Source organism: Mobula birostris, chromosome 6 (genome assembly GCF_030028105.1).
Source record: "Mobula birostris isolate sMobBir1 chromosome 6, sMobBir1.hap1, whole genome shotgun sequence".
In the NCBI taxonomy this organism is placed as follows: domain Eukaryota; kingdom Metazoa; phylum Chordata; class Chondrichthyes; order Myliobatiformes; family Myliobatidae; genus Mobula; species Mobula birostris.
The window spans coordinates 65,238,625-65,265,154 of record NC_092375.1 but is presented as its reverse complement, the minus strand read 5'-3'; the positions used below and the strand labels follow the sequence as shown (position 1 = coordinate 65,265,154).

Genomic DNA, 26,530 nt, shown 5'->3' with positions numbered 1-26,530 from the left:
GGGGAGAGAGAGAGAGAGGAGCTTGTAGTCAGAGATGGGGAAAAACTATGGCCATATGCTTTGATGGTCTGGTGAAAGAAACTGGAGATGCCATTTTAGAGAAATAGATTTCTGAGGACCAAAGGAACTGGGTGGAGCAGCCCGTTCTCATTGAAGGCTGTGGAGCCAATTAAATTTAGCTGATTTCGCTTAAAGACTGTTTTGGGGGGAAAAAAACTATCCCAAAGGAAATGACTGACTAGATCTTCCAGCCTTTTGCAGTTGATGCAGTAACCTTGTCACAGTTTTCTATAGTGCTCTGGAGAAACTGACACTTTGAGTGATTGGTCAGTCACTGGAGAGTTAGAACAGGAGAAAGATCCTTGGGATGTTTTGGCTGAAAGTTGGCACAACATCAGTTTGTCAAAATGTATAATCTGTTACCTTATTTGGATAAAAGTGAACTTCCATCAACTTGGGCTGTATTAAAGGCACTTTGCAGTTGAAAGTGCAGCGTAATAGGTGCATGGAGCTTAGAAAAATAGAAGGCTCTGGATAACCCTAGGTAATTTCTAAAGTAGTACATATTCTGCACAGCATTGTGGGCCGAAGGGCCTGTATTGTGCTGTAGGTTTTCTATGTTTCTATGTAATTTTGATGTTTTCAAATGTCTCTCTGAGAATTTGGAGGCTGCTTGCAAGGAATCGAGAATAGTTCTATTCTCAACAACAAATAGTGGATAAGGAAACGTGCATTATATTTTTGTCCCTTAAGATTTCCGTTAAGTATGCAAGTTACAGTCAGGCATACTTTTGCACATAACAATATCAGAAAGCACTCAGCAAATCCTGCAGCATCAGAGAGGAACAACAGTTGCATTTTGAACCAAAGACCGTTTGTTGGAACTGGATAAGTGAGCAGACAACTGACAACTGCATTGGCGCTGTTTTCTGCACCCATGCTGAGCTTGGTGACTTTGTCAGCTTTGCCTCCAACATCCACCCTGCCCTCAATTTACTTGGTCCATTTCTGGCATCTCCCTTCCCTTTCTCAATCTTTCTGTCTCTAGCTACCTGGCCTATACCTCCTCCCATCCCATCACTTGTAAAAATACTAACCCCTTCTCTCAATTCCTCCATGTACAGCATGTAATTCTCCGTAACTTCTGCCACCTCCAACGGGATCGCATCACCAGGCAGGTCTTTCTCATCACCCCCCCCCCCCCCACCCTTCTGCTTTCTGCAGGGATCGCTCCCTACACGACTTCCTTGTCCACTCGTCCCTCCCCACTGATCTCCCTCCTGGCACTTATCCTTGCAAGTGGAACAAGTGCCACACCTGCCCCTACACCACCTCCCTCACTACCACGGGGCCTGAAACAGTCCTTCCAGGTGAGGCAGCACTTCACCTGTGAGTCTGTTGGAGTCATCTACTGTATCCGGTGCTCTCGGTGTAGTCTATGGATGCCTCTACTGCCACGATGAGGCAACACTCAGGTCGGAGGAGCACCAACACCTTGTGTTCCATCTTGGCATCTTGGTAACCTCCACGAACATGATGGCATGCACATCGATATCTCGAATTTCTGATAATTGCACCCCTCCCCCCCCCCCCCCACCTTCTCCGTCCTGTCTCTCACCTTTTCCTTACCTGCCCGTCACCCCCTTCTGGTGCTCCTCCTTCCCTTTCTTTCATGGTCTTCCATCCTCTCTTATCAGATTCCCCCTCCTCCAGCACTATATCTCTTTCTCCAAACAACTTCCTGGCTCCTTACTTCACCAGCCCCCCCACTTCCCCCACCCGGTTTAACCTATCACCCAACCACCTTGTACTACTTCCTCCCCCCCCCTAGCTTCATACTCTGACTTCTCATCTTTCTTTTCCCCAGTGCTGATGAAGGGTCTTGGCCTGAAATGTCAACTGTTTATTTCTTTCCATAAGTGCTGCCTGGCCTGCTGAATTCCTCCACATTTTGTGTGTGTTGCCTTGGATTTCCAGCATTTGAAGGTTTTCTTAAATTTGAGTTTTTCCAGCTCAGATCGAGGGTTCTTGATCTTTAACATCAATTAATGTTTCACTACCCACAATGAAGTCCGAGTGATTGAGTATTCCAGCATTTTCTGATTTTGTTTCTTTTCTGCAGCATCTGCAGTTTTTGCCCCAAATATTTCCTGATTGCAACTCAAGACTTAACCTTAGAAAGTTGAAACTCATGAGAAAGGAGACGTGAACTTGCTGGTCTTCACTTAAAAAGGAGAACTCTGGAAATACTCTGCCCTGAAGCTTTAACTCTGATTTTCCCTCCATAGATGCTGGCTGACATGCCTGCTCTTTCTAGCATTCTCCTTTTATTTCAGATATTGAGCATTTACAGAATTTTCATTTAAAATTTCCTGTTTTCTGATTATTCTCAGAGTCCTTTATCGATATAGTTCCTCGCAAAGGACAGAACTGAAATGTTAATCCCACTTATGGGACTTGAAAACGGTTTTCATAACTTGATACCAAAGCACCGAGTTAGAAGGCTTCAGTGTCTTTAGGATATCATGCAATTCTCTAAACCCAACAGCAATACTTATCCCCGCCAACTCTGTTGTAGTCAAATGATTTGCTCGTATTATTTTCATCATCAGGCATTTTTTATTTCTCCAAACCTGGCATAATGCTGATTTACCACAACTAATTAAGGTTAAATATCAAATGCTGGGCTAGCCATTGATAACACATGATGAGTGAATTAAGTATGCTTCCACAACACCACAAGGATGACTTTCTCAGTGGACAAACCCAAATCTCAGTTTGACTCACCCCAGCGAATGCACCCAAGATGTTGGCCATTGTGAATGTGGCACAATAAGATTGACATTGCCAGCTCCCACAAGTGTGATTTATCCATCACAACAGTGCTGACTGATGGATGTTGATTGTTGGTCTGGCAGCATTTGAGATTTTAATTCCCTTCCATTGCTCTCAAATTCTTCTATCCCTCCCCAGCCCTATATCTGCTTGAGATCTCCATTCAGGCTTCTGCCCAACCCCATTGTTCACTGTTTTTCATTCCTTTAGCCATCCAGGACCTAAGCAAGTAACCTCACTTGACAATTTTTGGTATCCCTATTTCTCTGGGCAGGTTTTCACCTTTCCAAATTCCTTCCTGAGGTATGTGTCAGAATTTGGTTCAAAATATCTATGTGAATAACCAAGGAAATGGCCTCAAAATAAATTTAAGGTGTTGTGTAGAAAGAAAGAAATATAGTATCCAAATGATAAAATACTTCAAATGGAGATTCATTCAAGCAGAACTTCTTGCAGACATGATTTTTGTGTTCACTAGAATGGCTGAAAGGATTAATAAAAAGCTAGATAAACACAAGGGAGGGAGTTAAACATGACAAATTATTTTGAAATATTAATTTAATTAAAGGTGTGGCACTTTTCTGGAGTGTGATTGAATTAAATATGATAGTGTAAAATTTAAAATGAATTCATAAAGGCATGTGCTATTTGGAGAGGCTGGACAAACATGGGTTATTTTTTCTGGAGTGACTGAAGCAAAGAGGAAACCTGATAGAGGTTATGAGAGAACAGTGTCTTTATCCCATTGTCAAAATGTTTAATACTAGAGGGCATGCATTTGAAGTGAGGCAGGATTAAGTTCAAAACAGTGATGGGGCATTGTTTTTGTGCACAGAGAGTGATGGCTGCCCTGTAAAGAATGGCTAGGGGTTTTGTTCCTGTGCTGTACTATTCTATGTTGTTTGCCTTTTTAAAAAAAGGCACTGACTGGAGGAACTGAAGTTGTAGGTTAAAGAGAAAGGTGTGAAATATAGCAGCTCACTATCAGATAGAATTGATGAAAGTCTTATCTCAGAGCTCCAGGCATTTTAGGCCTCTCCACTGTCACGACTTGTGCCTCTGCTGTATGCCCGAGCTGGTAGTTGGACTGAGGCAAATTGCATACTACATCAGTGACAGTCTTCAGCCTCTTGTCCTGAAAGGCAGGGTGCCTCTTTTCATCTCTAGGTATCGTACCTTGATATCTGGCCCTGGTTGTGCCCTTCAGAAGGTGTTTGTACCAAATCACTGCTAATTGTCTGATTACCCTTGATGTGAGTTACTTAAGCAACTTAGTTGTTTTCCTCAAATTGTGTAGATGAATAGGAAGAATCTGGATACCATGTAATTAAAGTAATCTTCTGCAGTTCTATTAGCTGGTCATATTTACCAAATGATTATTACCCTGGCATAAAATAGAGTGGTCTGGCTCAGACGTCAAATTCCCAAGTTTGAAACAGAGGCTACATAATTATTTTAAGCAGTTTTAAGGAGTCTTAAAACCAGAGGACACAGCCTCAGAACAGAGGGGCATCCTTTTAGAATGGAGATGAGAAAGAATCTCTTCAGCCAGAGAGTGGTGAATTTGTGGAATTCATTGCCACAGGCAGTGGTGGAGACCAAGTCTTTACAAATATTTAAGGCAGAGGTTGTTAGATTCTTGATTACTGGGGGCATGAAGGGATACAGGGAGAAGGCAGGAGATTGAGGCTGAGGGGGAAAATGGATCAGCCATGATGAAATGTTGGAGCAGACTCGATGGGCCAAATGGCCTAATTCTGCTCCTATGGTGTCATGGTTTTGCAGTTACCAGCACCAGATATCTATTCTTGGAGTTGCAATGGACATGTGTTAACCGAGATGTGCAAGTCAGAGCCATCTTGCGCAGCCCGTCATAGTGAGCAGCGCTGTGGTCATGCACGTGGTATGGCTCCAGGTGAGCAAAAGGGGAACTCAATTCAATTCCCAATAAAAACTAATCCCAGCAAAAAGATCATATTGCTGCAAGGTACACTGACAAAAAAGCTACAAAGATACTTCAGGGATTACTCAGTTGTAGCATTCTGAAGTTTGTTTGCAATTGATACGATGTGAACAGTTCTTTGTTTCTTTCATTGCATACAACCATACTGCCACATTAATGGGTTGGGGGTTGGAGAAGGAAAGTTAAATGACTGAGATACTACTTTAATGTCACTTAATGCACGACTGATTTAACTGTAGTAAGTACTGTTAAATAGCGGCACTGTTTATTGCTCTCCATTCACTCATCTGCCACTTGTTTTAAAGACTGGAGAATATAGTGTAGTTCTGCATTCGTCCTTGGGATCTTTAACAACACAAAACTCTGCAACACCAGCCTCGTCTGGCCCATATAACAGCTATTTACTGGAATCTACCTATAATCTAATTATAGACCAGTGAGCCTTACGTCTGTGGTGGGAAAGCTGTTGGAAAAGATTCTTAGAGATAGGATCTCTGGGCGTTTAGAGAATCATGGTCTGATCAGGGACAGTCAGCATGGCTTTGTGAAGGGCAGATCGTCTCTAACAAGCCTGATCGAGTTCTTTGAGGAGGTGACCAGGCATCTAGATGAGGGTAGTGCAGTGGATGTGATCTATATGGATTTTAGTAAGGCATTTGACAAGGTTCCACACGGTAGGCTTATTCAGAAAGTCAGAAGGCATGGGATCCAGGGAAGTTTGGCCAGGTGGATTCAGAATTGGCTTGCCTGCAGAAGGCAGAGGGTGGTGGTGGAGGGAGTACATTCAGATTGGAGGGTTGTGACTAGTGGTGTCCCACAAGGATCTGTTCTGGGACCTCTACTTTTTGTGATTTTTATTAATGACCTGGATGTGGGGGTAGGAGGGTGGATTGGCAAGTTTGCAGACAACACAAAGGTTGGTGGTGTTGTAGATAGTGTAGAGGATTGTCAAAGATTGCAGAGAGACATTGATAGGATGCAGAAGTGGCAGATGGAGTTCAACCCGGAGAAGTGTGAGGTGGTACACTTTGGAAGGACAAACTCCAAGGCAGAGTACAAAGTAAATGGCAGGATACTTGATAGTGCGGAGGAGCAGAGGGATCTGTGTACATGTCCACAGATCCCTGAAAGTTGCCTCACAGGTGGATAGGGTAGTTAAGAAAGCTTATGGGGTGTTAGCTTTCATAAGTCAAGGGATAGAGTTTAAGAGTCACGATGTAATGATGGAGCTCTATAAAACTCTGGTTAGGCCACACTTGGAGTACTGTGTCCAGTTCTGGTCGCCTCACTATAGGAAGGATGTGGAAGCATTGGAAAGGGTACAGAGGAGATTTACCAGGATGCTGCCTGGTTTTGAGAGTATGCATTATGATCAGAGATTAAGGGATCAGAGATTAAGAGGACATGGCTTTAAGGTAAGGGGTGGGAAGTTCAAGGGGGATATTAGAGGAAGGATTTTTACTCAGAGAGTGGTTGGTGCATGGAATGCACTGCCTGAGTCAGTGGTGGAGGCAGTGAAGTTTAAAAGACTACTAGACAGGTACATGGAGGAATTTAAGGTGAGGGCTTATATAGGAGGCAGGTTTGAGGGTCAGCACAACATTGTGGGCTGAAGGGCCTGTACTGTGCTGTACTATTCTATGTTCTATGTACCTGTGAAAGTCTGTACATTTTAAGTGTTGATGTCAGCTACAATAAACATTACAGGCTGGCCTATCTCATCAGCATCGTTAGCTTCTGTTGTTACAAAAGCAAAACACTACAAATTCTGGATTTTGCTCCGCCTTTTTCCCCTTCTCTTGCCACTTCAAACCTCAGGATCTGTATTGACCAAAATGTTAAATCCTTTTCTCGAGCCACAAAAGCTGCCCGACAAGCAGCTTTCTGTTTCCGGCATTTTCTGTATTCCGTTCCCAGCGATATTGGAACAATGCAGCCCAACACCACCAGCACAGACTAGGGTGGGCTAATCCAGCAGCCCTGGTGGTTTTGGCAAGAGTTTCAGAGCTGGATAGTAAATTGAAGGTGAGGAGAGTGCAGCCATTACAACATCAGCCCGTGTTGGCTCACCATAAAGAAGGAAAAAAGTCAAGAAAGTAACTTAGGGACCTCATTTTACTTAAGATCAACATACTTAAATCAGGAGTTCTGCTGAGGTCACTTGTGTTTATTTTTGTGGCTCATCCCTCATTCTGTTGTAACCAGTACTGGAGATTACAGAATAATTCGTGCTCACCAGAGTCTACCAGAAACTAACTTATATACATCATGGAAACACCATAGATCATTTTAACTCCATAGTCTGATTCTCTGATCTGCAGATTCTGTATTCACAGCACAGTGGAAACATGCCAGCAGATATCTTTGGATCTTATAAACTATAAATCTGCAATTAATGATTTTAAAAATCATTAATTATAGTAGCACAAATCAACAATTCAGTCCTATTCCCTTTGTGATTGACTGTTGCCATTTTTCTTGCACATTAAATTGAAATTGGTCCCAAGTAGACTCCTGAATTCTAAATCTTCCAAACTTCAGAGGTAATATGCATATGCACTGCATTTTTGAATTTTTGGGATGGGAGTACATGCCTCAATTTTTTTTAACTTAACAAGCAGTAAAGTAGAAGGTCGTGTTTAGCTCATCATCACAAAACAGTGCATTTATTTAAGTTCATAAAAAGACGGGTTTTTCTTAAGCAATGGTTCATGAGTTATCACCTCAAAATTATTCCCTTGTCTAAATTTGTGTTTTGCATTGCACAGTTATTCTGCTATGCTTGCAGTGCTTTTAGAGAGGTGAGCTATCCCCTTCAGGAGAAACTCTGCAGAAATGCAAGTGCAAGGCAGAGAGTGGTAGAAAGAATTTTTATGAATTAAGCAGCAGAACATTCCTCTCCAGCAAATGCATGTGGGAGTAGACGGATATGATTCCACAAATTAAAATTAGAAGTGGGGCTAGAAAAGACAGAACTGCTTCAGTTTAATATTTGCTTTCATTCGTAATTTCAGTTCTCCAACATGCAGTGGATCATAACCCCCTGACCCAAATGAAGCAGAAATCTCCATCAGTACGATACAGCTGAGGGAGGCCAAACTGTGGTGATGAGAATCAAACAAGGCAGACTTCAGCAACGTACTAGCTTTAAATGTAAAATTTGCCACAAAAGAAACTGCCCTTCTCTGAGCACAGAAATGGTACATAATATCAGGGTTATTCAAAATAGATAACTGTGCTTCAGCAAACCTACCCTCTTTCATTAAAAGTTACAGGACTAACATTCTGGTGGGCTGGTAATGGCTTGACAATTATGGATTATATTCTTTAAAGAAAGGTTATGCTGAAGGCTTAGGCATTTAGGTGGGAAGTGTTTCTGAAGTTCTCCTATTATTCGGATATCTTATTCATCATTAAGGCTGTGGATGACTGAACTTGAGCGTAGGAATATCATAGCATTGAAAAAAGCGTGTGTGCTAATTGAGGTTGGTTAAGGCCGATGGTAACTATTATAGTCCTAATTGACTGGATGTGGAGAAAGCAATAATTTTTTTTGATGTCGTTTTGAGTTAATGTGCAGGTGGCTGTGAATAGCTGTTAAATAGGCTAAACGTGTTTGGAATGACAGAGCCTGTGTTTTCCCAAGGGCCAATTCAGACTTCCTGTGAATTCTACAGACTTTAAAAGTAAGTGGCGGATGAGTGAATGGGAAGTAATAGACAGTGCTGCCATTTAGTTGTACTTGCTACGATTAAGTCAGTTGTTTCATTGTTGAATTGAAATTATAGCATCTCGGTCAATCACTGAACTTTCCTTCCTCTGGATCCCACCACAACTGTTATTGTAGCAGCATGCTTGTACTCAATGAAAGGGGTTTAAAAAAAAATACTTCACATCATATCAAAGGCTTACAAACTTCTGAATGCTACAACCCAATAATCCCTGAAGGACCTTCGTAGCTCTTTTTTTGTCAGAGTAACTTGCAGCAAGGTGATCTCTAATCTATTTTTTGTTCAATCTGATTATTTTCGCACTGATATTATTTCTATTGGGGATTGAAATGAATTGCCTCTTTGTTCACTTGGGGATTTATGTAGTGCACGAACACAGTGCTACACACTATGAGGGTCTTCCCGAGATGGATCCAGCCTGCATGTTTTGTTCACACATGTCCATTGGAACTCCAAGAAGAGACATCTAGTGCTGATAACTTCAAAATCAAAATGATTACGTAACCGCTGTTTCAAACTTCGGAATTTGATATCTAAGCCAGACCAGTCCACTTTATGCCAGGGTGATAATCATTCAGCCACTCTGACTGGCTAATAGAACTCTATGTGGTTACTCTAATTACTTGATATCAGGATTGTTCCTTTTCATCTAAATAATTTGGTGATTTGCCCCAGTATTGGTGTTTGGCTGGTTCATCTTTGAAAGAGGAAAGGAATTCTCACTCTAGCCTTAAAAGGGGTCCATGAGACCACACAAAGTATTGCATTGCTGTTTTGATCTCTGTACCTGAGGTGGGATAAACGTCAATTGGAGATATTTCAGAGATGGTTCAGTAAGTTGATTCCTGGCATGATGGTTGTGTTTAATGGGGAGAGGTTTAAGTGACAGGCCTTTTCTCATCTGAGTTTAGAATATGTGAGCTAATGGAAGTAACAAAGATTCTGATTGGTGTTGATAGAGCAGATGCTAAGAGAATTGGGGGTTTCCCATTTCATGTAAAGATGGTAATTTATTCTCTCAACACATCTTGGATCTTCAGAACTTTATACCACAGTGACTCTCAATAATGTTTCTGGAACTAGATGGCTTGAGTTGTTACTGGAGACAGGGAGAGTTAAGGCTGGAATATAGGAGGTAGAGGGGTGACCTTATCGAGGTATTTTAAATCATGAGTGGTGTAGATAAGGTGAATGGTCACAGTATTTTTCTCAGGGTTGTGGGGGTCTAAAACTGAAGGGCATAGGTTTAAGTGAGAAGAGGAAGATTTTCTGTACAGAAGATGGTGGGTATATGGAACGACTGCCAAAGTAAGTGTAGAGGAGGGTACAATTACAATGTTGTACAGGTGCAAGATGTATTAGAAAATAAGTCTTTAGAGACATGGAGTAAACACGGACAGATAGTTCTAGCAACACACACAAAATGCTGGTGGAATGCAGCAGGCCAGACAGCATCCATAGGAAGAAGCACAGTCGACGTTTCTTCCTATAAATGCTGTCTGGCCTGCTGTGTTCCACCAGCATTTTGTGTATGTTGCTTGAATTTCCAGCATCTGCAGGTTTCCTGGTGTTTGCGTTTTCAGATAGTTCTAGCTATCTGAACAAGGCAACAAGGTCGAGTTGGACCAAGGGGCCTGGTTCTGTGCTGTATAACCCTATGATGAGGTTAAATCATTAAATATGAGGTTGTGATCAACAGAATTTTGGACCACACAGTTAACACAGGATTGGTTGCCCAATCTGGAATGTAAGAATGAGGTCCAGATTAGATCTGCTAAGATTCTAATGAATGGTGCATCAGGGGACAGGATTATGATTGCAGTCTTGTGTTCTTAATTAATGGCAGAATGAGATGGTCTGTAAATTTTTAATTTGGCTTGAATAGCATGTCATTTATTAGAAGTTAACTCGTGCAGAATAATTAGATGGCATTTTGCAACACATGCCACAATGTTTTAATAATTTCAGAGACGTTTTTGTTTGTTGCGGATGAGGTTGGGGATTAAGAAAAGCATCTGGAACATTGCTGGGGTCTATTCCTGGGAACATTATTTATAAGGCAGCAGTAGATATCCACATAGAAGGCATCTCTTGGTCTTTCATTGCAAATTTAAGAAATGTCCAGTTTTTCTGACTTGCTCTTTTGTATGGCAGTCATACTGCTGTGTCCTTTCTTTTGTTCCCAATTTCATTTCTGTGTCAGCAAACATTCCTGTTGGATGCTGCCTTTCCTTGCAATGTGGAGTTGCCAAAACCCAGAGTGTGAACAAATGCTTCTTGCATGTGGTGTTTGTTGGCCTTTAAACTAGGAACCAAAAGCAAAGGATTGGATTTTGAAGAACAAAGAAGACAAAGGTCTTCTGTCAACTTCCATCTATCATCTTGGTTTGCTTTGAATGTATAATTTGGTCAGCTTCAATCCTTTCCCTGACAAAGCCATATTTCTCCACTCCTATCTGTAACAGCTAAGCATTCTGCATGAATTTCAACATTCTCACTGGATTATTTGACCTTGGTTAAAATATAGCATCTGGTGGCATGTCTTAGATACTTCAATGTAAAAATTTCTTGATGAATCTAATTTGCCTTGAAAAAGCAGGCTAAGGAATAACTAACACACAAAATGCTGGAAGAACACTGCAGGTCAGGCAGCATCAATGGAAGTAAATAGACAGTTGACATTCTGGGCCAAGAACCTTGATCAGGACTGGAGAGGAAGGTGGAAGAAGATCTCAGAATAAGAACGTAGTGGTGGAGGGAAAGGAGGACAAGCTCGAAGGTGATAGGTGAGGCCAGGGGAAGTAAGAAGCTGGGAGATGATGGGTGGAAAAGGTAGAGGAGTGGGGAAGAAGGAATCTGATAGAAGAGAGTGGACCATGTGAGAAAGGAGAGGAGGAGGGGCACCAGGAGAAAGTGATAAGACGGTGAGGAAAAGAGGTAAGAAGCCAAGGTGGGGAATTGAAGAATGGGAAATGGGGGTGGGAACTTAGAGAAATTGATGTTCATGCCATCAGGTTGAAGGCTTACGAGACAGAATATGAGGTGTTGCTCCTCCAGCTAGAGAGTGGCCTTATCGTGACAGAAGAGAAGCCATGGACTGACATGTCAGAACAGGAATGGGGATAGGAATTAAAATGGTTGGCCACCGGGAGATCATGCTTTTTTTGAATGGAGTGGAGGTGCTTGACATAGTGGTTCTCCATTTTAATTCGGGTCACACCAATGTAGAGGAGGCCACATCAGCTGCATCCACTGATACAGTAGACAATCCCAACAGATTTTCAGATGAAGTATTGCCTCACCTGGAAGGATATTTGCGGCCCTGAATGGAGGTGAGGGAAGAGGTGAATGGCCAGGTGTAGCATTCTGCCATTTTCAGAGACGTGACAGGAGAGAGACTGGTGAGGAGGAACAATAGGGCAAGGGGATCACAGAGGGAGCAGTCCCTGTGGCAAGTAGAGATTGCTGGGGGGGGGGGCGGGAGGTAAAGACGTGCTTAGTGGTAGGATCCCACTGAAGATGGCAAAAAGAATAAGCAACCATTTGCTGTACAATAGGAAATGTGATAGCGTGAACTGGAGCTGGTGATATGAGAGTCAGACCGAAGTTTACATCAGAAAATAGTGTTCAAAGTTCCCTTTTACAGTGACACTACATCTGTCCAAAAGCCTCACTCGAGGCCATTGAATGGGCACAAGACCTTCAGCATAAGGTTTTATCCTGCTATCCAAATAATCTTGTACAAGATGTCAACACTGCATTGGAACGTCTGTTCACAAAACCAGCCTCCTTGTAATTATTGAGAAGTACAATAAATAGAGCTTCCTTGCTTTGCTTCTTTCTTGAGTAGCTGCAGACATTAAAGAATGAAGTGAAAGTTTCATTTTAATGTAGAAGGAGGATACTTCTATCCATCAGGTCACTGCTGACTTGCAGAGCAATCTGTTACCCCCACAGTTGTTCCCCCATAACCTGTTTTCCCTAGATTTCCATCAGTTCCCCCAGATTCTCCCACCCTGGGGAAATTTTACATTGGCCAATTAACCTGCCAGCCTACACTTCTTTGAGTTGTGAGGAGAGCAAGCTGAAGCACTTCAAAAAAACATGCATCGTCACAGGGAGAACATACAAACTGAACCCATGGGTCAGAATGAAACCCGGGTCACTGGAGGTATGACCACAAACGTGACCAAATCTGCGGATGCTGGAAATCCAAGCAACACACACAAGAATGCTGGAGGAACTTAGCAGGCCAGGCAGCATCAATGAAAAAGAGTACACAGTCGATGTTTTGGCCCGAGACCCTTCATCAGGACTGGAAAAACAAGATGAGAAGTCAAGAATAACAAGGTGGAGGGAGGGAAAGAAGAAGTACCAGGTGGTCAGTGACAGGTGAAGCTGGGAGATGGGGATGAGTGAAATAAAGAACTGGGAAGTTGATTGATGAAAGAGATAAATGGCCGGAGAAGGAGGAACCTGGTAGGAGAGGGTGGAAGACCATGGAACAAAGGGAAGGGAGAGGAGCACCAGAGGGAGGAGATGGGTAGAGGGGGAAACTGGAATGGTGAAGAAGTGGGGGGCAGTTACTAGAAGATCAAGAAATCAATGTTCATGCCATCAGGTTGGAGGCTATCCAGGCGGAACATAAAGGGTCGCTCCTCCAACCTGAGTGTGGCCTCATCGCAGCAGTAGAGGAGGCCATGGACTGGCATGTTGGAATGGGAAGTAGAATTAAAATGGGTGGCCACTGGGAGATACCGCTTTTTCTGGTGAGCAGACTGTAGGTGCTTAACAACACAGTCTCCCTGTGTACGTCAGGTCTCACCGATATACAGGAGGCCGCACCGGGAGCACTGGATACAGTAGATGAAACCAACAGACTCACAGGTGAAGGGCCACCTCACTTGGAAGGACTGTTTGGGGTCCTGAAGGGTAGTGAGGGAGGAGGTATCGCTTGGCCTGCTGAGTTCCTCCAACATTTTGTGTGTGTCACTAGAGGTGTGAGACAGCAACTCCACTCGTTGCGACTCTGGCCTGAATTTTTCCATTTGGACAGTTTGCTTTTGAGTTCTTATGGCTCTTCTGGTTTGGCAAATACCTTCCATACTCAACGAATTCACCCCATCTTGCCCTCCAATTTGAAAAGAAAACTTGCCTTTTTTACCTTTTAAAAACAATTAGCTTTAAAATTTTGCATAGATTCTTTTAATCATTTCTCAAGAAATGGCCCTTTTTAAGTAATTTCTTCAGTTGATCAGGAAATCCAGAAAACAAAATCTTTAACTTGCCATGCCTTCCATTTTCATTTAACTTTGTGTCCCCTCTTCTGTTTTTCAGTGGGATCTGAGTTTTACCTACATAATACTTTAGTATTCCTGTCCACACTTGGATACAAATTCCAACTAAACTTGCTTCAAGTACAAATGTTTTGTCAAAAACCATAGAGACAATTTGTGGTTGTGTTGAACAGAATTAAATTCAGAAAATTAATTCATCTCCAAGGTAATTGTCGAGTAGTACTGCAATTCAATTCAAAAGGCTTCTGTTTATATAAAGTGTGACAAGCCTTCTGATAAGGTAGTGACTCTGGATCCCACTCTCGTTGTTTGTTAAAATAAGGAATTTGCATCCCTTAACATGTTGTGCCATCTGTTACCACTTAGAGTAAATGTGAAATTATTGCCCAAAACTTAACTTTACTATCTGACATGGAGATTTTCTGATGCTGGTTAAAGATTAAAACTGAATTGTATATTCAGGGCCTGAAGGTACAGTGCCTGAGGATTGGATCTGCAGTATTATTAAGTACTTTCTTGTTTTGTCAACATCATAAACCAGCTACAAAATAGAAGGGAGGTGGTGAGAATACACCACAATTCCCCATTACAAAGGTCTGGGAGCACTCCGATTCTTTCCGGAACCAAGACCCAACCAGTTCTTCTCATCAATGCTTTTATCTGTCAGCAACTTAGGGTAAATGCAAGTAGCTTATTCTACTGAGGTTGGGTGAGATGAGAACTAGACATCATGGGTTAAGGGTGAAAAGTAAGATGTTTAAGTGTGGAACTTCTTCACTCTGGGAGGTTAGCGGGTGGGAGGTGAGAGTACGGTATGAGCTGCCAGCACACATGGTGGATGTGGGTTTGATTTCAGCATTTAAGAGAGATTTGGATTGGTGTGTGGTTGGTGGGGTATGGAGGGCTATGGTCCTGGTGCAGGTCGATAGGACTAGACAGATTAATATGGATTCTTCCCCCCACCCCCGCACCACTCCCTCCATGTATGCTTATCTAGATTCTTTATGTCTTCATCCTCTCCTCTTCCCCACCTGATTCTGTTTGCCTGTCACCCTTACACCTATTCATCTGTGTCTTTTTCCTCCTTCCCCCTTTACTTCACTTTTCATCCCTCTCGGTTTTCCATGTATCATCCAGGAAGCTGTGTACCAGCACTCTCATCTCCCCATATCCTAGCTGGCTTCTCCTACACGTAACCCTCTCCCATCCCCTTCCATCACTTGGTTCCTCCGATCTATCTCTGTCCTTCCTCTCATTTTTGCACATAATTGTTCATAAGATATTGAAATTTTCATTCTTTAGATTATATACTAATGATTCATTTCCAGCTGCCCTAGCATTATGTTTTACTGCATTGGTGTGAACTGCTAATGCATGCGATGGCGGCAAGTATCCGATGAAGATCCTTTCACTGAAAAATTATGTTGCAGTATTGCTTGTTTATTAGTTAAAAGCTTTCTTGTGTACATTAACCAAAAGAAAAAATCTTGTTTTAGGTGAGGACGACTTGTTGAGTTCGACCCAGGGTACCAGCAGTGGATTAGAAGATGTAATGGAGCAACTCAATAACTCCTTTCCAAGCTCTCGGCGTGAGTAGATGTTCAATTCTGACTTTATTGTATGTTAGCCTTGCATGTTTTTACCTGACAACATGTCAGAGTCCTTTTCGTAGAAGGGAGTCAAGTGGATGTTGTGTAAATGTCAGCCAGTGCAGGAATCTTTCTTCTTTAGCCCATCACCCTTACTGGGACATAGGCCGCTGACAGTAGCTCACAAGAGTTCTCAGTCCTAGGCCAGTCTTTCACGTTATCCCCAAGTGTAGCTCATCGTCTTGGTGTATACTTACTCTCCCCAGGGATGTTGCCTTTGGAGCCTTTGTTGGCATTTCTGTAGCTCTGAGATTTTACAAGGTGGAGTTGCCAGTCCCGTGCCCAACCCTCCTCCTTTCACAGTTGGGCTTGAGACCGTCCATGACAGATTTCCAGTGTGGGAACATTTGAGATTATCGGTGCGCTCTGCTCTTTGAAGTAGCCTTTCTCCCACCGCAATCACCCCATTTCTCCAACATGTGCCAAAATTATTTAAATGGAAAATTTTTTAAAAAGCTGAATATTAAAATTATTTCACTGTTTTTCAATCCAATGACTAGCACAGACGTGAAGGAAGACGATGGGATACATAGTCTAACCTGATTACTCAGAATAACAGTTGGCAGAATGGTCCTAACTGGGATTAAAACAAAGACATTTCCATGTAAAACTCAGACCCATGCAAGTACTCATCACTACGTCTCAGGAGGGTCTGATTGGGCTTCTCTTTGAGGAAGAAGAAAAGGGCCGCCAGACCCTCTTGATCTGTGATGGAGGTGTAGAAGGCAAATATGTACCTGCACATGGTGAAGATGAGCCGGTTAGGATCAGGAAAATTAGAAACTTACAGAAGTGGCAAAGTGTATTCAAGTTGCCATTAATGTAAGTGGGATGCGGCTGGATCAAGACAGAAATACCAGAGTCAAGGTAAGAAGGAAAAAGTTAAATGGGACGGGCTGAAACAATGGGTCTGGTCTGCCCAGATAGGTCTACTTGTGGCTCTTGAGTAAAGCTGAAGTAGCTTGAGTGGGGTTGGAAGCTGTCGAGGGCAAGATCTCCTGGGGAAACAAGATCAGCAAAAAAAACTTGATGTACATTGGTGGGCTCATGGCCCATTGGAAGACATGTGAATGTGTATGATAGCTGATGCTTGGCCTCGGCAAGACAGAGCTCACTTTGCCAAATTACAACAAGCATCACCCTTCTTGCCAGGTGTGATAATGATGTCAGAGTTAGCTCTTGGTTAGTTCAGTGTTGCAAGTTTGGAAGATACAGGTCCACAATCCCTTATCCAAAATCCTTGGGGCCAGTTGCATTTCGGAATTCAGAATTTTTTGGATTTCAGACCCATTCCCCCCCCCCCATACCAAAAAACACGTATGCTCTAGTCCCTTATTTAACCTGTCTCTGTGCAGTGGACTTTGGGACCCGACGGCGCACCAAAGCTACTCACATCCTCCCGTCTACTTTAAATCATCTTTAGATTACTTATAATACCTAATACAATGTAAATGCTATGTAAGTAGTTGTTATACTGTATTGTTTAGGGAATAATGACAAGAAAAAATTTGATTTCCAACAAAAACATTCAATAAAACATAAAAATATACAGCTTCAAACAAACGGAATCAAGCACATAGTAAATAACTTATTGGAATAAATGTAGAACAACACTTTCATTGTCACTATAAAACCTCAGTAACTTGTCTTTCTGTTTATTTAAATCATATGCAGTGGTAGTTCTGATGCTCTTTTCTTCAATAAGATGCCGTACAGATGCACCACGATCAAGCTTCTGCAATAACTCCACTTTCTGCGTCATTGATAATGATAGATTCTTCCTTCTTTTTTTCTCATTGTTACCCATAGGGGTATCTGCAGCTCTTTTTGACATTTTCACAGTGAAATTAAACACAAAGTCAACACTGAACACAAAATATCAGCGAACACTTATAACCAGTACGAGCGCTGAGCCACAACTGACGTCTGGCGGCCTCTGCTAGTACTGGCAAAAAAGACTTCGGTTTTCAGAGCTTTTTGGATTTCAGAATTTCAGATGAAGGAATATGCACCTGTATTAGGTTAGAGTGGTTGAGGGGAATTGAAAACTAAAGACAGTCAGTGACCTGTCAGCAAATAACAATGAATAGATTGGATAAAGCCAGAGTGAGGGGAACCAAACAGATTGGGAGTTCTGGAGACTAGGTAAAGGGTCCATAGTTGATAGTGAGGATTGTCCAGTGAAATAGGCAGAAGCAACAGAAGTAGTACTCAAGTCCATGTTGGGTTCAGAAGTAATTCAGACAACAATGTCAAGGGTGAAGCTGAGGCAACTGTTGAGACTGATCATGCAGGATTGGAGAAGGTGAGGGAGATCAAAAAAGATGTCAAAACTGTAGCAACGGATAGGACTGGAGAGGGTGGTGGGGTTGGGAGAAAGTCAAGTGGGGTAATGGAATCCAAGAGCTGTTGAAGTTTGCCACGTTGACATGAAAAAGGAAAGTAAAAGAATGCCTTTTGCTGCATCAAATATGACTAAATTGGAATTTCAGATCACAGCAGCTTTGAGATAAGCAGCATAAAGTGAGGATCTCAGGACTCAGTTACAATACTGACTTGAAAAATGCTGGATACATTCCTTGTGTGAACAACACCAAACTACTTAATCCTCTGTTGGCATCCAGACACGTCCCAGCAGGAATTATTGAACAGCAACCAGAAGCTGAGGCTCTGGGTATGTGAAAAACTTCCATGAACAAGGAGCAATAAGAACAGTTGGTTACATTGTGGACCAGCCAGCAAATGTGGATCATAAACTGTGTGTCTTACCACAAAATTTATTTTCCAGTAGATCAAAGAAAACCCTTAAATTTTTAATTTCTTTTTCTTTTTAAATCTTTTTAATTCTTAAATTTTTAATTTGATGAAAAATAAAACACATGGGCCAGTGAAATATAATACTTAAAGTTTGAACTCCTCTGGTTGCATACTGGATAATGTTTTCCATTAAATTCATGTATATAATTAAAAGTTATTAAGATCATACAAAAGGAATTTTATGTGGGTGCATTAAGCAAGAAGACCAGCAAAGGAAATGGAAACAAATTTTTAAGAATTGATCGTTAAAATGTTAACATCTATGTAAACATAAAGCTATTCACATCAGTAGTGGCTTTATCAGATTACGTTGCATTGTTAATCATTTTAACGTCTTTATTGAAGGATGGATAGAGAGGATGGAGTACCTGAAATAACTAGACACTAGTAATACTGCAAAAGGAACTCAGTCCTGCTTCCTCAGAAAGATAAACTGTTGTTTGCTCAGTCTCTTGTGTTGTGGAATGAATGAGGATAACTGTTAAATCCATGCAAAGGAGCTGGCACCACATTGCCATCTATTTCCCTACAAATGCTTTGTGTAGTGGTGACTGACTTGGCTTGGGGGCGATGGAGTATTTTCTGTGAGACATTTATTATGTAGTCTTTGATCAAACTAAAATCATTTCTTGGAGGAACATGTTGGGTTTTGGTTTGATGCATTTTAATGGTTCTTTTTTGATGAAAGTGGACGAAATCCAATTTCCCTTCCCAACACACAGGTATTCTTCTCATGAATGGCAATGGGAAGTACAACTTCATTTGTCTGAAGAAGAATAGCTTTAAAACTGGTAGTTAGATTTAATAAACTCAGTTGTTAAATTGAGGTGGAGTTATCAAGAATGATGTAGAAATAAAGTTGAAGGTAAAGAGGGAAAAAGTACCTGTTAATTGATTGAAATAAGCAGAACATTTCACAAAAAAAACAAAGCAGTAGAGATTAGAAATTTGGCACTAGGGAGCATTGATAATGTGCAAATCAATGGAAGTTAATCTTCTGATTAGTCATGGTAAATTGCTGGCACATATTACGCCTACATCAACAGCAGGCTTGACCATTGGCAGGGTACCTGCCTGACAAGAGCAGCCTTCAGCTGAAGTCTCAAATGGCTAATGAAAAATGCAGGGTTGTGATTGTAATGTCAACTGAATTGAGTTATATTCCTGCACCTCCTGTTGCCACTGGGAAGGGTTTTTTTTTTAAAGTGTTTTAACCATGTTGTTCACTGATTGCCATGAATTTTCTGAAGAATGATAAATTGTCAATATTCCACAAGTGCATGTTCTTTTCTGTTCTGTTTGACGGTGATTCACATTATGCTGAAAAAACATATCCAGTGCCAACCAATTCATACCCAGTCCCATTAGCAGGGACTTTAGGTTGGGAAATTGAAATCATTTAATTGTACCCCCTTACTGCTTTACTACCATAAGGTCATTTGCAGGGATTGGTGATGTACAGTATGTGGTATGTACCAAATAGGGATTTATTTTCAAATAATTTTACTTTCTGTTATGACAATCCACTTTTTGAGAATGAGGTTATTTGAATCTGAAATCAGTAACCAACGAATACAAAGTAACATTAATATTTTATCTATGAGTTGAAGATGTATTGAGTCATGCAACCATGGAAATCACCTGTTTTTTTTTCCATTTTGTAGCTGAAACAATTGGTTATTATTACAATCAAGTAACAATTAAAATTTGGGGCCATGCTGGGAAGAAATGTTGTTTAATCAAATTTAGAGACGTGAGATTCAATTCTCTGACATTTGCTGCATAAGTTTTGCTTCCAAATCTTGAGTTTGTAGTATTTACTTGTGAAGTAATGATTTACCAGCAATCAAGAACAACTGATTGTTGCCACTACTTACTCAAGAAGATGTCTTTCAAATTAAGTCATTATCATGAAATTTAGATAGCCAGCCTTAATAATGATTAGTATATGCCAAAATGTTTTGCTAAAATAACATATGAATGTTATTTTTTCTGGACTTGATAATATTAATTAAATGGTTGATCCTAAAGAAAAGGATGTTACATATGAACAGTATCTAAGATCAAGTAAATTAGTTTTGCATAAATGATAAAACTTGGATGCAGCAACATATGAACAACTTAAACTCTGAGCTTTGATATAACTATTGTCATCAACAGAAACAATCTGAACAGCATTTCCCATTGTAGATTTTAACACAAATGCAAACATTTAACTATGACTCGGTGGGTAGTGAAATGATACTGAGGCTAGTTTTGTTCAACTTCAATTCATAAAAATGTCTCTCCATAGAAGTGTTTATGGCTAGTGGTTCAGATTGTGGGGTAAGAAAGAACTTGTAAAATGGGATGTTGTGATTACTGTATGGGGTAGCAAAGATCGTAAGTGTTAATTGATATCTTTGTGGGAAACTGAGGCTGAGTAGGTGTCTGTCATCCTGCATGCTAGCATCTGATTGCAGTGCCAATGTCAGTTCAAGATATTGAGAAACACTACTTTTCAGCTGAGATACTCAATTCTCAAATAATTAAAGGCTTAGAGCAGTCATGGAGAGAATGTTTCCAGAAGTGGGGGAGTCTAACACCAAACTGGACAGCCTCGAAATACAAGGACATCCCTTTAGAAAAGAAATGAGGAGGAATTCCTTCAGTCAGTTGGTGGTGAATCTGTGGAACTCATTGCCACAGATGGCTGTGTAAGCCAACTCATAGGGTATATTTAAAGTAGGTTCTCGATTAGTAAGGATGTCAAAGATTATGGGAGAAGGCAGATGAATGGGGTTGAGAGGGATAATAAAACAACCATAATTGAATGGCAGAGCAGATTCAACGGGCTGAATGGCCTAATTCTGTTCCTAAGTTTCATGGTCTTATCTGCAAGTCCCAGGGAATGGTTGACCCCATGCAATTTAGTAAAAAGACTTTGTATAGGAAATGGAGTTCAAAGTATTTTTCTCACTTACCGAAACTCAACCTGAGACTGTTTCAAACTGTGTGTCTTCATTTTCATACCTAGTTGTTTGCATGAAAATGTTTAACTCTGTGTCAACATTCATCAGTGTTGTTTCTTCTTTTCTCCTTTCCTTTTATCAACTCATCATCTAAAGGGAGGGATGCCCCTGGAAAGAAAATGAAAGAGGTTGGTGAGACAAACTCACAGCAAACTCAGTGCGGCTTGGGCATGTTTGCTTTTTCCATTTGTTACCGGCATCCGCAGCAGATGTATTTTGATGTGCATTTCACACTTGCTGTGTGTTTTCACTATTAATAAGTGTTGATTTGTGGTGTTAGCCCACTGATGCAGCAACTCAGCTTTTAAAAATGCTTCCTGAATGAGAGCAAGTAATCAGTGGTTGCCTTAACATGCTTTCTTTTTTACACTTGTGTAGTGTAGTATAAGTAATCGTATCTCAATGATGCCTCAGGTTTTGTGATTATATGGGAGCTTGTATTGTTCATTTGTTTTTAATTCATTTGGGGTATTGATCAACAGTAAACAATATTAACTCCTGGGAGGATGTGTGTATCCTGCCTCACATATTGGGAAAGACGTTCATTTGCCATAATTGGACGTCAGAACTGCTGATTAGATGCTTGTATTTCTCAGTTGTTAGGCATCACCCAGCCAAACACTTACTACTTTATACCATAATGTAGATTACCTCACATGCCAGTTAACATCTAATGAACTGAAAATTGCTTGCTACCTTTGCTTATCAAGATGTTTTTCTCTTCCTACCCTATAAATATTGCAAGCAAAATGAATTATCAGAATCTGTTTAATTTTTATAAGACAAAGTGGCATTAAATTTGGGCTTTATAATTCTGTAATGAGATTGTAAGTGCCAGCAAAGAAAAGTGGCCTTCACTGACCATCAGCCTTCCAGGCTTAGAGAACTGGCAAATGCCATAGGTTGCAGGTTCATAACCTAGATAAAAGTAAATAATTCAGGCAGCAGGTTGCCAGAGTATTTGGCGTTATGTTACCTGCTGCAGTGAGAAAAAAGCCTACAGTCAATAATGCCTGAAAAGCAAGTGTAAATGAGGGCACATTCTTTGTTCATCTGGGACAAGTTCCCAGTAAGTTATTTAATAAATTTTGAGGCCACATTGAATAAAATAAGTATCAGTAAGCCTCTCAATATGCTTCCTTCTGTGGAAGACCATTTGTACTCTGTTTATCAGAGATACTGCAAAGTTTATCCGAAGAAATTTAAAAACAAGTCATGAATGTAGAAGTATGGACTGGAAGAATGTCCAACTGATCTATGCTTTGAAACTGTCGGAGGTTTGCTCAAAAGTTATAGTGCCTTCATCATAACCATAAATACTAAACCTAATCAGACAAATTCTCAAAATGTGATTCCACCATGTAACATTTTCTTTGAGTTTGTAAAGCCACAGTGAACTGTTTGGAATAATTTATCTGACACTTCAACTTCCACTGACAAATCATAATTCTAACTGGAAAAACAATTATATTATGATGTTGAGAGTCTTTCCTTCAGTCTAAGTTTTCAAGTGATGCTACCATAATTATCTGCACTCAGTGAGTTTTATTTTCTATTGCGTGTTTCTTGTTTGCTGTAGAGAATATCCAATGTCAGCAAAATAACCATTTGATATTAGTTATTTAGAATCACATTTGTATTGGTTAAATTCCACAAATGCAAGTTCATCAATTAGTCTTCTAAATGGGAAACCTTTTTACTGTTAAAATGTTGTTCTGAATTTACTTGAAAAAATGATCCTTTTGTTGAACAATTTTTATTCTATTAAGTCTGAAATTATTCTGTTATATAAAGAGAAAATTGGGTGTGAGTGTAAAGCATTTTTAGTAGCATGCTTCGCAGCATGAATTCTCTGTTTGTCCTACTTTCAGTGTTAACAATTGTCCTTTAACATTGGCTTCAGGTCGGTTTACCTGAAGCAACAACAATTAGATGGAATACAAAGGCAGTGTTTAATGTTGAAGATAAAGTTAATTAAAATAGGTGCATCAGCAGTTGAAGTAGGCAGTAGCTGGCAAAATGAGTATGTTGCAAAGATTTTAAGGTTTGCTGGCATATTTTTTATGGTGTTTCATTGTAATTTTGTTGTGATTGTTGCCTTCACGATTTGGAGCAGCACTGGGCCACTCATCATGTGGAATGAGGCAATGAATGGTTTATTTGACAGCACCAGCTCTTCAACATCAAATCTGTTTCAGTTGCAGAAGCAGAAATTGCTTTGAGTTAGCAGTTGTAACTAAATGCACCTGGCACATCTACATTCTCCTGCACTTGAGAGCTAGCAAGATTACTGGGTAATAGGAACGCCAGAAAATATTTCCTGTCCTAGTTCATTGTCACTAACGCCCTGTGTGACATCAGTGGTGACATTTCAACACGAATGGCATAAGCTCAGGGAATTGAATTTGGGGCTTCATGGTCTGGAGTTCCTAGGCTAGAAACAGGGTTTACCTACTGATTAGGTTGCTGAACTGGTGACTCAAGGATTGGCTTTTGATCCAAAGCAAAAAGTTTGAAATTATCCTGGCAGTTGAGGAACGTAAATTTCAAGTACTTAAATAAATCTGGGAAAATAGGCCAGAGTCAGTAATAGTGACCAAGTCATTTGTAAAACCTCAAAAAGCTCATTGAAGTTTTCATTGGAAGGATGTTTGCTACCCATAGCTTGTTTGCTTGTGTGTGACATACAGCCCAGCCACAAGCATGTTTGATTCTTAACTGACCTCTCAATGTAGGCTGGCAAACCACTCAGTTCAGATGAATGCTGGCCTGTGCTTGAATTTTCAGTGACCATCACAACATTCATAAGTGCTTCTTAATCATAATGAAAGAGAATTAGAATGGCTATCCGAACTGCTCTGTCAAAGCTTGTATTTGAATCCATTTTGCTCAGCTTTGATTTTTGAGCAGCCGAATTATAATATTTCACTAAAAGTTGAGCCATGTCTAGAATAGTCTTTGAGTTATTGTGTTTTATTTAATACCTTAATAAATTTAAAGTTTTCAACTCATGGTGTATTCCCATACAGGTCACTCTAAGAATGGATCTTCGACAATATATCAAGTTGTGAAAGTCTGAATGTTGTGAAATTAAATGTTGCTTTGCCCGTGCTCATTTAACAAAACTGATGGCTATTGGATGAATTAATTATTATTAGTCATCGCATGAGTTGACCCCTTTGTAAAAGAATCATGATTTATTGCATATTTATATAATTGGCACTCATCTGCTTTCTTGCTGGCACTACAAAACCATAGTCTCGTCCACCTTGTCCTCTTGTCTTCCAGGGGTGATAAACGATGACCCTGGTAATCATCTCTGATTTTTTTTTAACCCTCTGCAGGTAACAATGTAGGTAGCCTCTTCCATATGGTGGACGATCTTGGCCGTGCAATGGAAACCTTGGTGACGGTCATGACAGACGATGAGGCAGCAGAGTAACCAGATGTGCTTTATCACAATTTTGGCTTCAGATGTCAAGCATGGTTTTTATATGTTCATACAAAATATAAATGGATTGGACCGTACAGGTTTACAAGTTTAAAAAAAGAAAACATCTATTTTTTTGTGAAAGGTAGTGGTAATATACTGTAGATTTCAGTAGTTTCCTAAGTCTGTTATTGTTTTAACAATGGCAGGTTTTACAGTTCTATGCAATTGTACAAAAAATGAATGAAAACATAAAATCTTGGTAGCTACATACCTTGCCATTTCTTTGTATGGAACGTGTTTTGGATTGTTAAATTTGTAACAATTATGAAGATTGTTCACTAAAAGGGTGCTTTCTAACGAATAACACATAATTTTATTGTTTATAAACCCCCTTCCCCAGAACAAGACAATTTTGAAATGGTAAGAGGTAACGCATTTGTCTTTGCTTCATTTCAGCTGTAATCAAATAAGAAAAAAAAATCACAATCAGTGTTAATCTTTATTTTTCTCTTGGTAAGTGATAATATTGTAGCACATAGCAGAACCAAAACTCTTTATCTGACATCTCCATTTTTCTAATGAAATGCCAGGAATGAATTGCTGCATTGCCCAGAAAATCTCCATTGTTCAGTTATAATCACTATATATTGGAGAGAACTTATTTATTTGGCATTGGATATCTTTATCTTTAAAAAAGCAATCTTTAACTCTCATTAATTCTACCTCATTGTTTTGTTTTGGCTAAATTTTTCCAGTTTTAATCAACATTCGGAACAATAATCCTTAAATTTATAACTTAGATGCATAAAATTTACCAATGGATCTTTGAAATTAATCATTTATAACGCCTCTCCACAATTGGGCAGTAATTTTCTGTTTGTGGCTGTTTGGAGTTAACATTATCTTTCTAATGCACCCTCGAACCAACTTTTTTAAGGTGTCATCAGTTTTCTAATCCATTTAAATAAGGTACAAATTAAAGGTTAGTTTACTACAGATGTTGCTGCTAAAATAGGTATTTGCTTGCAGCAACTGCATTCTCAGTTGTGATTTCATTAAATAGAATATTAGTTTTTGGGGTGAGTCAGAAAAAAAGGATGCAAAATATGAATTACTTAAAAATACCACGAAGCATTTGAGTTCACTTTGTATGACCTGAATGTATTTGACTATGGAAGTAATCAGTATAACTTGGTGCATAAATATCACTATGGCATGTTATGTCATTTTAACCAGTATTGTTTGTTATTCAAATATCATCATAATATATTGCATTATACATTACGTTAACATCTCCAATACACATACTAATTGTTTTGTAAAGTATATTTTGCTGCATAATCACCACATATCAAATTCCACACAATATATGCCTTACTATTGTATTATATATTGCTTTACTGTGTATACAATTAAAGCACGCAGTTATATTACTTACATTGTTTCTTTATTTTCATTCTGTTGTGCAAAATCAATAATTTGGTTTCAGTGTTAATAGCTACAGTCAAGCATTAGTTTATTGATTAAATTATGAGCATTCGTTCTACTTTGCAAGGAACCAGTTTCTACAATTATCGGTTCTTCCTGGTCAATTTATTTACTAATAGTCATCATAAACAAACAATATTTTTCTTCTTTACAGCAGTAAAATCTGAGCATTACCAGCATCCTAGTGACAGATCACAGCTGATTTTGCAGGATCCTTAGTTTCAAAGGGATCATTATATATTTTGTTTCATAAACAGCCTTGGCCTGCCAGGAGAGATCATATTGCAGCAACACAAAAGCATCCAG

General features: G+C 40.0%; 1 protein-coding gene across 17 annotated transcripts in view; it reads left to right on the top strand.

The window, feature by feature from the left end:
* dmd (dystrophin) overlaps positions 1-26,169 on the top strand; it is a 1,961,093-nt gene extending 1,934,924 nt beyond the window's left edge. For 12 of the 17 annotated variants that reach the window (XM_072260552.1, XM_072260560.1, XM_072260554.1 and 9 more), the window contains 2 exons: positions 15,323-15,415; positions 24,648-26,169. In XM_072260552.1, the coding sequence (XP_072116653.1) occupies positions 15,323-15,415; positions 24,648-24,745 (191 nt within the window). In that variant the 3' untranslated portion in view covers positions 24,746-26,169. Of the gene's footprint in view, positions 1-15,322; positions 15,416-21,399; positions 21,432-24,647 lie in introns of all 17 variants that reach the window. The other 5 variants (XM_072260561.1, XM_072260558.1, XM_072260568.1 and 2 more) reach the window with 1 other exon arrangement.
* Positions 26,170-26,530: the final 361 nt, after the last annotated feature.